This window comes from Meles meles, chromosome 15, assembly GCF_922984935.1.
Source record: "Meles meles chromosome 15, mMelMel3.1 paternal haplotype, whole genome shotgun sequence".
NCBI classification, from domain to species: domain Eukaryota; kingdom Metazoa; phylum Chordata; class Mammalia; order Carnivora; family Mustelidae; genus Meles; species Meles meles.
Window position 1 is genome coordinate 40,346,965 of NC_060080.1, and position 10,883 is coordinate 40,357,847.

Here is a 10,883-nt window from a genome sequence, read left to right on the forward strand (position 1 = left end):
ACACACTTAGGAGTCTTGCATACCACCCTAAAGTGGTTTTGAATTTTCCACATGTGAAGAGCCTCAGAAAATTCTGGTTCTTGAGACCTTTGACCAAGAATGGAAATAAGAGAAGGACTGGAAGACTCCATCATTCTTCTCCAAACATACACTCTCTACCCCTCCAACCATGGGCCTCAGATAGGTGAATCTCAGGCAGAGGGTGTCCCCAGAGAGAAAAGAAATAGAAGAGCCAAAGGCAAAATGGAAGGGGAGAAATTACCTCAAATGTGTAGGGATACCGAAAGGTCTTTATTGCCCACCGGCCACCATCCGTTTCCCAGCCACAGGCTGGGCTTTCTGGGTGTCTCTCCAACCAACTCGGGGGCCTATGAAACACAGCCACAGTCCAGCTTTCTCCTTCTGGGGGGACAAGGAGCCTGGGGCAGACAGTGTGGTAGAGGGGCCCCTGAGTGAGGGGCGGGAGGACGCAGCAGCACTCCCTGCGGGCAAGGATGGGAGAGAGGACCCTTCTTGGCACCCGCTGTGGAGGGTTGCCCCGAAGAGGAGGGCGGGGGCGAGGGGCTCCCTAAGTTGGGATGGCATGGGTGGCAAAAAGCACGATGAAGAGGATGATGATAAAAACAATCACGCAGATAAGGACAATCATCTTCACGTTCTTCCACCAGAACTTCCGAGCCACCTTCTGCGATGTGGTCTTGAAGTGCTCCGACTGTTGGGGACAAGGCAGAGTGAACCAGGGCCTCCTTCCACCGGAACAAGAGGACAAACAGAGGCCCACAGGCTAGCCATCTAAATATTTACGTGAGCAGTGGATGGAACAGACTGTCACACAAAAAAAGTGCAGTCCTCCTACCTTGACAGATACACCTTCATGACACTCTGATGGACCAGGCTCAAATTTAGAATTCTTGGGCTCCCCTTGACCCCTGCCACCCCCCTTCTCTCCTTACCACTACACTGTCACACACATGGAGGGGTCTTTTACATATGCTCACACCCAGGGATGCGACACTGTCTGTACAATCTGCCTTGGGAGGGCACACATGGGCTGAGGGGTGCGAGCTCTAGGAGGCTCCACAACTCCTTGCCCCATGGGAACCGCTGAAGCTGGAGGACAGGGCCAGGGCAGCAGGGAGCTTGGAGGTGAGAGAAACTGTTCTTCCTCCTCAACACGAGTTGCAGAAATTACATTTCCCTGGGCCGTGCTCCCCAGACTAGGCTGTGGGAAGAAATACAAAGTCCGGGGAGACTAGACCCAAGACTACATTCTGGACTTGGAAAGCCACAGCCAGTCTCTCCCTGTGGACGTGGAACCTTAGACTCCAACCTTTGTTGCAGTATTTTGTTAGTTACTCCCTCCCTGAGCAGCTGGCTTCAGCCCCTGGCTAGAGAAAGAGACAGAGAGGAATGAGATCTAGCAAGATATGTGGGAGATATTATTCTAGCCTTCAGCTAGCAGAGGACCCTTGGATCAAAGAATTTCACTGCTTTTCCCAGCTTCCTTTTAAAGCAGACTCAGCAAAACCCTAGCAGTTTTCCGCCCCCTGCCTAGTAACTCCTAGAGAAGGCCAAAGGCCCTGGGAGGAATTTTCAAGAGCCAATATTTTTGCCCTGGGAAGGTCAGGCCCAAATGATTGTCAAGCGCAGCCTTCAAAGGGAAAAATCAGTTTCAAGGGAGAGAAGTCTAAGAATGCGAGGGCTGACTGGGCCATCTTATCTGTCTCAGAAAATGTCTCCAAGAGTCAACTCTACCCATTCCCCCCGACCACCACCAAGTAACTGGAGGCATTCCCTGGACCCCAGTACCAATCAGTGGAGTAGACCACAGTCAGAATTGGGGACTTGCTTGTCAATTCCCCCAAACAAGTGAAAAGGCAGACTTCCCTCATATTCATTTTGCCCCCAACACCACCAACCCCCCAAACGCAACAATCCTCCCTCCCTCTCTTCCTCTACCCTACCCTCCCCCCAACCCCCTCCCCGGGGGTGGGCTCCCCATCTCACTGTGGCTTCCAGATCCTCTGTCTTGTTGCGGAGATGTTCCAGGTTTTCTCCTCGGGCCAGGATCCGCTCCACATTCTGGGTCATAATATTCTTGACGCCCTCCACCTCACTCTGCAGGTTCCGCACATGATCATGTCCCCCACCTCCACTGGCCTCCTCCTGGGCAGCAACACAGGGGTTAATTAGACCAAGTGGTGGAGGAACTGAGAGTCAGCCTCAGAGGCCAGGGGAGGGGAAGGCCTGAAGTGGACTTTAGCTTTTTTTAATGCCTCAACTGTTTACAAAGAGAATGTTTTCATGTATTACTCATGTAATCAAAAACAAATGCATTTTGAAGCCCCAGAAGGTGAGCGCTGATGCTAGATAGACTAGATCGAGTTTCTTTTCAGGTTCTCAAGGCTCCTGACAAGGAAAAGAAACACAGCAATAAATCCCACTCCATGGTTGCCTTGCTCTTCTGATGTGGTCAGAGGACCTGGCATCTCATGACGGGGAAACCCACCACTATTTATCAAAGGGTCCTCATTAAAAAATATGTGTGCTGGCCGGCAGAATACCCTCAGGGGGCACAAACCCCCTCTCACTGCAAGACAGTAGCTGAAGAGGGGTTTGGGCCCCAGGCCACCCTGCAGCCTCCTTGCCACGACCCAGAGCAAGAGCAACCAGGCTCCAAGGCCCCCACCAGGCCGCCTGAGGGACAGCCATTGCGCCATGAACTTCTGCTTTGCCCACCGCATAGCACCATGTGCAGGCACCCAAGCCACCACCGCCTGCTTAAGCGGATATTAAATAAAAACAGCAGCCTGGGTGTTGAGGGAAATGGAGGGCAAGTCCTCCCCGGCTGATGATAAGGCTTTTTTGGACAGGGAGGGAAAAACAGTCTTAGGCTCCTCCCTCCCCGACCCACTCAACCTCTGAAACAGGCCGGGAAGCGGGAGTCCAAACTAGACGGGTTATCACAGAGAACCAATTTCTGGTTCTTTTAGAAACCCTTAGCTTTCTTCATCATGTTTAGAGAGAGGGGGCCGCCGATTCCTTAGACTCCGCAGGGGATACAGATTCTTGGAGTTTCTACATGGGGATAGGGTAAAAGGCAGCCGGGCAGAGCTCCCGCCGCGGGGCTGGAATCTAACCCCGAGAACTTCGGAGGTGCCGCCCGAGGCTGTCACAACCCCCGGCTGGCGGGCGGGCTGGAGGAGGAGATGCCGGGCCTCTCAGCAACTCCCCGCCTGGAATTCGGAACCCCCCCAACCCCCACCGAAACCCTGCTCCAGGCCAGCAGCGAGGTCAGGGCAGGGAGGGAGTGGACGAGGAGCAGGAATACCCGCCCAGGCGGCTGCGAGCTTTCCGCAGCCAAGTTGTCAAAGAAGAGCGGCCGCAGCCAGCGCTGGCCCGGCGCTCTGCCTTTGCCACCAGCTCCCCCGATCCCCGGGCCCCCCACCCCGCCCCCAGCCCACACTGGCTCCTTTTTGAATCAACCCCCTTTCTGGTTCCCAGCGCGCTCACCATGTCTCCCAGCGGCTCGGGCCTGTCCGCGACCGGACTCGCCTAGTCTGTTTCCTCCCGGGCGGCCCTCGCTTCACTTCCTGCTTGCTCCAACTTTCAGCCTGCCCCCGCCCGCCTCGCATCCCGAGACGCGCCAGCCTCACCTCGAGCAGGTTCCCCCAGGTAGGCGGGCACCCTCCGTCGCCCTCCCAGTCTCCTCCCAAACCAGGGCTCAGGCTTAAAGCCACAGGGCTCCCGGGCACCAGAGATTGTCTAACCCGCCAGGAGCAAGAGGAGAAAGATCAAGCAGCCCTCCTAGGTTTCTTGAGGCTGGCCTCCTGGTCTAGATAAGGAGACTGTCTCCTTTTTCTTTTTTCTTTTTGTTATGTCCTGAATATCTGATCCCAAATCTTAGAGACTGAAGTCAACCGTAAGTACCCCGCCAGGGGTAATTCACATGGAAACAGAACGCAGAAATGAAAATTTCTTCCTGGCAACTGCTGTTCCCATGTTGTTGCGTAGGCAGAGAGTATTAAAATCCCCCAAGTCTGGACTGCTGTGATCCTGGGCTATGGTGTCAGAAAGCTCTGGGTTACTAGTTGTGTGACCCTGAGTGAATCTCTTCACCTCTCTGGAGTTTGCAGGTGCTAATGCTGACCTCAGATGACAGTGGGGAGGTGTAAAAGGACAGCACAGGGGCGCCTGGGTGGCTCAGTGGATTAAGCCACTGCCTTCGGCTCAGGTCATGATCTCAGGGTCCTGGGATCGAGCCCCGCATCGGGCTCTCTGCTCCGCGGGGAGCCTGCTTCCTCCTCTCTCTCTCTGCCTGCCTCTCTGCCTGCTTGTGATCTCTCTCTGTCAAATAAATAAAAAAAAAAAAAAAAAAAAAAAAAAGGACAGCACAGGCAGCGTGCCCCACACGGTGTCCAGAAGGAAGACCTGTCCACTGTCAGAACCAGGAAATGCTGGCTTACCAATCCCTTCTTTCTTTCCAGAGTGCAACAGTCCCTTCAGGAGCCACAAAGAGGGGTTGGTGAGTCCCATCAGGAATGGTCAGAGGCCTGCCCTATGGACAGAGAAGGGCCCCAGGGCAAAGGATTTTTCCACCACCTGGTTCCACTCTAGCCTTCCTGGATGGTGTTTATCAAGACAGAACAATAAGAGGGACTATGCAAGAGGGAACAAACATTCCTGTCCCATCCCAGAAGTATCAGTGTCACTTCTAAGAGGGAAATTTCAGCTTCTCTAACACATACTTTTTTAAAGGAATTAACAAATTTTGGACCTCTGTTTTGAGATGCATTATTCTACTGTATAATGAAATTTTATCTCCAATTAGATGAGATTGTTGTATTTTGCAAATCTGAAATTTGGTGGATAGTACCAGCCTGCTTTCACAGAGAATGTGGCTGTCCCACTTCTCACTATCCTTAGAGGTAGGTCAGAATCCTTGATCTGTCCTTGCACTGCCCAGTACAGTGGCCACTGACCACATGTGGCTGGTGAGCACTTGAACTGTGGCTAGTCTGAATTGAGAAGTGACATAAGAGTACACACCATATTTCTTTTTTTTCCTTAGGATTTATTTATTTGAGAGAGAAAGTAAGAGAGCGCACACTTAAGGAGGGGAGGGGAAGAGGGAGAGATAATCTCAAGCAGACTCCCCTGTGAGTGCAGAGACCTACACCTAGGGGCTCAGTCTCCCTCCCAACCCTGAGATCAGGACCTGAGCCAAAATCAAGAGTAGGACACTTGACAGAGCCACCCAGGTGCCCCAAGTACTTCAAAGACTTATTACCCAAAGAAGAATGCAAATATCTCATCAGTAATTTTACATACTGATGACTGCTGAAATAATGCTGTAGGTATATTGAGTTAAATTTAAAAGTTGGTAACATTAAGTAACATTAATTTTGCCCGTTTCTTCTATGAATTTGGCCAGTAGAAAATGTAAAAGTACAAATGTGGCTCAATTTATATTTCTGTTAGACACACTGTTCTACACCTCAATATTTGTGTGACCTTGTACAGACTGATGGGACATCTGTGACCCTCAGTTACCTCACTGTCTGCTCCTGGTGCTGAAACAAGCCGCAGTACATGGTGGCTATTATAATTACTATGATTAAGAATTTCAGATGCTAATATGCGGTGGTTGGTAGGGAAACAAGAAAGGTGCCAAGTAACAAAGGACCAGAGTCAGATGGCTAAGGAGAGCAGAAACACATGGAGGAGAATTTCCAGGGTGGAAATCAGGGTTACAGCCGTTGAGGAATTACCAGAGTCTAGTATGCCACTGCCGGCCTGGGACATACATTGGTGTCCCTGAGGGAGCTGAGCCTTGGCCTAAACCCAGCACCCATTAGGGAGATTCTCCAGCACCCACAGTTGGGAATGCAGCCTGGTCACCCTCTTCACTGTGTGGAATTCCTGCGGGCTTGGCCTCACCTGTACACATCACAATGCTTCCCTTTGTCAAAAGACCACCTTGCTAGCGCCCTCACAAGATGAGCCATTCAGTAAGGCACGAAACAGTGCACTATGAGCAGAAATGGTAATATGGCCGGGAGGTGTGGGGAGTGGTGCCTGGCTGCCTCAGTCAGAGGAGCATGCAACTATTGATCTTCGGGTCATGAGTTCAAGCCATGTTGGGTTTAGAGCCTACTTTAAAAGAAAAGGAAAGGAAAGAGAAGAAAAAAGAAAAGAGAAGGTACTATGGGCAGGGTGCAAGAAGAGAAACAAGTCATTGATTCCTTTACAGACAGGGAAAGCTCTATTCCAGGAGATGTGGAGTGTAGGTCACTTTGCAAAGAAAAATGCTAGGTGGTGGGCATTGTAGCCAAGGAAGCAGTCATGGTGTGAATGAAGAGTGTTCTCGGTCCCTGTGTGATCAGAAGGTTTGGGTCTCAGCTCTACTACTCCCTGGCTGTGTAGTCTTGGGCAAGCCACTTCTCTCTTGGAACTCTAGATTCCTCATCTGCAAAATGGGAAGAAGTATGAAAGCTGTTTTGTGGGGTCATTATTAGGATTAAATAATCCGGATATATATTTCTGTATTTCTGTTAAAGCACTTTACAAAAGAAAAGGGAGACTAATAGAGGAAACAGAAAGAGAAAATAGTGAAAGAGGAACATTAACAGCCTGCAAAACAACGAGGCAGACTTCGGGGGTGCACTGACATCTATCCCAATTGTCTTATTTATGGCCCAAGTGGCAGTTTACACCTGTACCTCTCTGGGGAAAGGCTGGAAAACAAGGAAAAGGCACATTCAGGAGGTGTAACTGGCATTGTTCCCTGAAGGATCATAAAGCTCTCACCACCGCCAAGGCTCTTTTGTCTCCAAACTCCTTTGTAGGCTGTTACACTGCTGGCCACCCCATCTGTGACAGTCACCCCCATCACTCTCAATGTCTCTTCCCCCTTCTTACTGTGCTCTTAGAGCCAGAAGGTTCCACCCGTGGCCATCTTCCCTTTGGACGCCCCACTCTGCTGGAGCAATAGTCCTCTCTGAGGTGAGGCTGATTTTGCCCTCCAAGGGACATGTGACAACATGTGGAGGCATTTTCGGTTGTCACAGCTAGGGGGATGTGCTCCTGCTATCCAGTGGGTAGAGGCCAAGGGTGCTAAATTTCCTACGTCCAAAGGCAGCCCACCCCAAACAAAGAATTATTCAGACCAAAATATCAATAATGCCGAGGTTGAAACCCTGGTCCGTAGGGAAGTGCAATGCATTATGGTTTCGGCAGCCATTTATGGATGAGTCGCAAATCTATGGATGAGTTGCAAATCTGTGTCTCCAGCCCTGACCTTGCTCTCATTTGCCTCTCCAGTGCTCTCTCCACAGATGCCACCAACAGCCAAACCAAACCCTTTATCTTTTCCCCATGTTCCTCCTGCTGGGTAGTACTCCCGTTCCACCAGTTTCCCAAGCTAGGAATCCCTAAGCACTTTTTTTTTTTTTAAGATTTTATTTATTTATTTGACACAGAGAGAGATTACAAGTAGGCAGAGAGGCAGGCAGAGAGGGAGAGAGGAGGAAGCAGGCTCCCCACTGAGCAGAGAGCCCGATGCAGGGCTCAATTCCAGGACCCTGAGATCATGACCTGAGTCGAAGGCCGAGACTTTAACCCACTGAGCCACCCAGGCACCCCTCCCTAAGCACGTTTTATCTTTTATAGAATGTGTAATATGCTTTGCCATTAGCTGCATACACATTGACACCTTCGAGACTCTAACTTCTGTGAAGGCAGGGGCTATGTCTTTATTTTGGCACCGCTTGTTGAAAATGACATACACCATGTGCACAGTACTCAATCACTAAATGTTTGAGGTATTGAACTGAGAGATCTGAAAGAGGGCTTTTTTCTCTGCAGTGCAGATAAAAAGATAATTTTTATTTATTTATTTATTCGGCAGACAGAGATCACAAGTAGGAGAGAGGTAGGCAGAGAGAGAGGAAGGGAAACAGGCTCCCTGCTGAACAGAGAGCCCGATGTGGGGCTCGATCCTAGGACCCTGGGATCATGACCTGAGCCAAAGGCAGAGGCTTTTAACCCACTGAGGCACCCAGGTGCCCTAATAATTTTTTTTAGAAAAGACCCATGCATGGGGCACCTCATTGGCTCAGTCATTAAGACTTTGGCTTAAGTCATAATCTCAGTGTCCTGGGATCAAGCCCCACATTGGGTACCCCATTCAGTAGGGAGTCTGCTTCTCCTTCTCCCTCTCTCCCTGCCCCTCACCCCAACTCATGCTCTCTCTCTCAAATAAATAAATAAAATCTTTTAAAAAATAAAATGAAAGGAGCTATGAAGAAATCTCTTTCCTAAATATTAGACCATTTTATGGATAAATGAATACAAAGTGGTGTGGGTCTTTGTATGCTGGTCCTGAAAAGATAAACTGGAAATCAACCCCCTCAACAAAAACAAATTAAGTCATGGGGTGAAGAGGTGCTGAGTTAGCACAGTTCATTTTTACCAGCTGTACTTCTCTTACCCAGAATGCTCTCTGGTCACCCAAGACTATACTAATAATTTTTTTTTAAAGATTTTATTTATTTACTTGACAGAGAGAGACACAGCGAGCGAGAGAACACAAGCAGGGGGAGCGGGAGAGGGAGAAGTAGGCTTCCCGCTGAACAGGGAGCCTGATGCGTGGGCCCGATCCCAGGACCCCAGGATCACGACCCACCTGAGCCAAAGGCAGACGCTCATCCACTGAGCCACCCAGGCGCCCCTACTAAGAACTTTTGATTTCCCTCTCTCCTCTCAAAATGATACTCATCCTTCAAAGCCCAGTGCCAAGTTTTCAGAAAACCTTCCTGAATTCTCCAGTCGTGATTCATTTCCTCTTCAGTGCTCCCACAGCACTTTGAATCTCATTTAATACTTAGGATTTTGTACATTCTATTATCATTCTATTATTTCCATATTCTTTTATTATGTTTCCTTATCCTTTAACTCCTATAGGACGGAGGTGACAGCTTAATAATTTGTTTCTCTATAACCTGTCCAGTTCTGGCACATAACAGACTATAAATGCTTAATTTATTTTTTATATGTTTTTTAAAGATTTTATTTATTTGACAGAGACAGTGAGAGGGGAAGCACAAGCAGGGGGAGTGGGAAAGGGAGAAGAAGGCTTCCCACTGAGCAAGGAGACTGGGCTCCATCCCAGGACCCTGGGATCATGACCTGAACTGAAGGCAGACACTTAACGACTAAGCCACCCAGACACCCCATAAATGCTGAATTTAATGGAACCATCTAATTTTGAATGGTCTTAGAAGAGCTAGCCCAACGTTTCCAACCCATATTGGATTCATTTGGACTGGGGTTTGACAGCAGATTAAGACATTCATCCCCTAAATAGATCTATGGCTTCTACAGTGAGTTGGCCTACCTTGCCTGTTAGGATAACCTAGAAGAGGGCCAGACCTTCAGTAGCAGGAACACTGTTAACCCCACGATTCTACCTGCCAAACACATCTGTCCCTAGAAATCACTACTTTTACATCTACTCCAGACATTCTTTTCCTGTAGGATGGTGTTCTCAGCACATGAACCCCTGGGGTCTTCAAGAACAAAACTATTTCTATAATAAAACTGATATGTTATTCATCTTTTTAACTATGTTGCCATTTGCACTGATGATACAAAAGCAACTGTGGGTAATAAAATTACTGGCAAGTTAGCAGGAACGAGACAGTGGCACCAAATCACAGTAATAGTCCTTGTATTCCTCCTGGCTGCACATTTGCATTTTCAAAAAATGCCATTTTCAACATCCCTAATGAAGCAGTACAAATTATTAATTTTATTAATTCTTGACACGGAAGTACACACCCTTAACTATTATTTTTAAAGATTTTATTTTTTTATTTGACAGACAGAGATTACCAGTAGGCAGAGAGGCAGGCAGAGAGAGGCGGAAGTAGGCTCCCTGCTGAGCAGAGAGCCCGATGTAGGGCTCGATGCGGGGCTCGATGCGGGGACCCTGGGATCTTGACCTGAGCCAAAGGCAGAGGCTTTAACCCACTGAGCCACCCAGGTGCCTCCACCCCCTTAACTATTTTATGGGAAATACCCACACAGCACTTTGCATACCCAAGTATGATGGCTGTCTCCCAGTTGTTCCGAGAAAAAGCACTTGTGTAGTTAAACTGTGAGCTGAAGTATGTTTTTAGATTAACAGAATTTATTTTTTTGAGTACTACAGACTGTTCCCACATACCCCTTAGCACTCTCCCATTTTTCTCCCATTATTAACAGCTTGCACTGGTATGGCATATTTGCTTTACAACTGATGAGCTACGGTTGATGTGTTATTAATAACAAAGTCCATAGTTTACATTAGGGTTCATATTCAATGGGTTTTGGAAAATGTATAATTACATGTGTGCATCATGATGCCATTAGAGTATCATACAGGATAATTTCATCTCTCTAAAAATCCCCTTTGCTTCACCCATTCATCCCTCGCACCTTCCCCCCTCCCCTCCAGTTCCTGGCAAACACTGATCTTTCACCTTAAAACCACAGTTTTGCCTCTTTCAGGATATCAGTTTGGATAAGTGTGTAAGCTTTCCAGATTGGTTTCTTTCACTTAGGAATATGAGTTTAAGGTTCCCCACATCCTTTTGTGGCTTAATAGTTCGTTTTGCTTTATCACTGCATATTCCACTGTATGGATGTATCTGTTTGTTTATCCATTCACCTATTAAAGGATCTCTTGGTTGCCTCCAAGTTTGGGCAATTATGAATAATGCTGCTATGTATTTGTGTTGGCATAATTTTTCACCTCTTTGGGTCTTTACCAAGGAGCACAATTGCTGGATCATACAATAAAAGCATGTTTAGTTTTGTAAGAAACTGCCAGACTGTTTTCC

At 48.3% G+C, this 10,883-nt stretch overlaps 1 protein-coding gene across 1 annotated transcript; it reads right to left on the bottom strand.

The window, feature by feature from the left end:
• Positions 1–428: 428 nt before the first annotated feature.
• On the bottom strand, positions 429–3,668 carry VAMP8 (vesicle associated membrane protein 8). The gene is made up of 3 exons (XM_045978980.1): positions 3,514–3,668; positions 2,008–2,166; positions 429–712 (listed from the first exon to the last, which is right to left on the bottom strand). The coding sequence occupies exons 1-3, from the start codon at positions 3,514–3,516 to the stop codon at positions 569–571; spliced, it is 306 nt and encodes a 101-aa protein (XP_045834936.1). The 5' UTR covers positions 3,517–3,668; the 3' UTR covers positions 429–568.
• Between the last annotated feature and the right edge of the window lie 7,215 nt (positions 3,669–10,883).

Excerpts from the sequence above, each read along its gene's own strand:
- VAMP8 (XM_045978980.1), bottom strand. Across the intron at positions 713-2,007 it reads CAGAGGATCTGGAAGCCACA|TCGGAGCACTTCAAGACCAC; the intron begins GTGAGATGGGGA and ends TGTCCCCAACAG.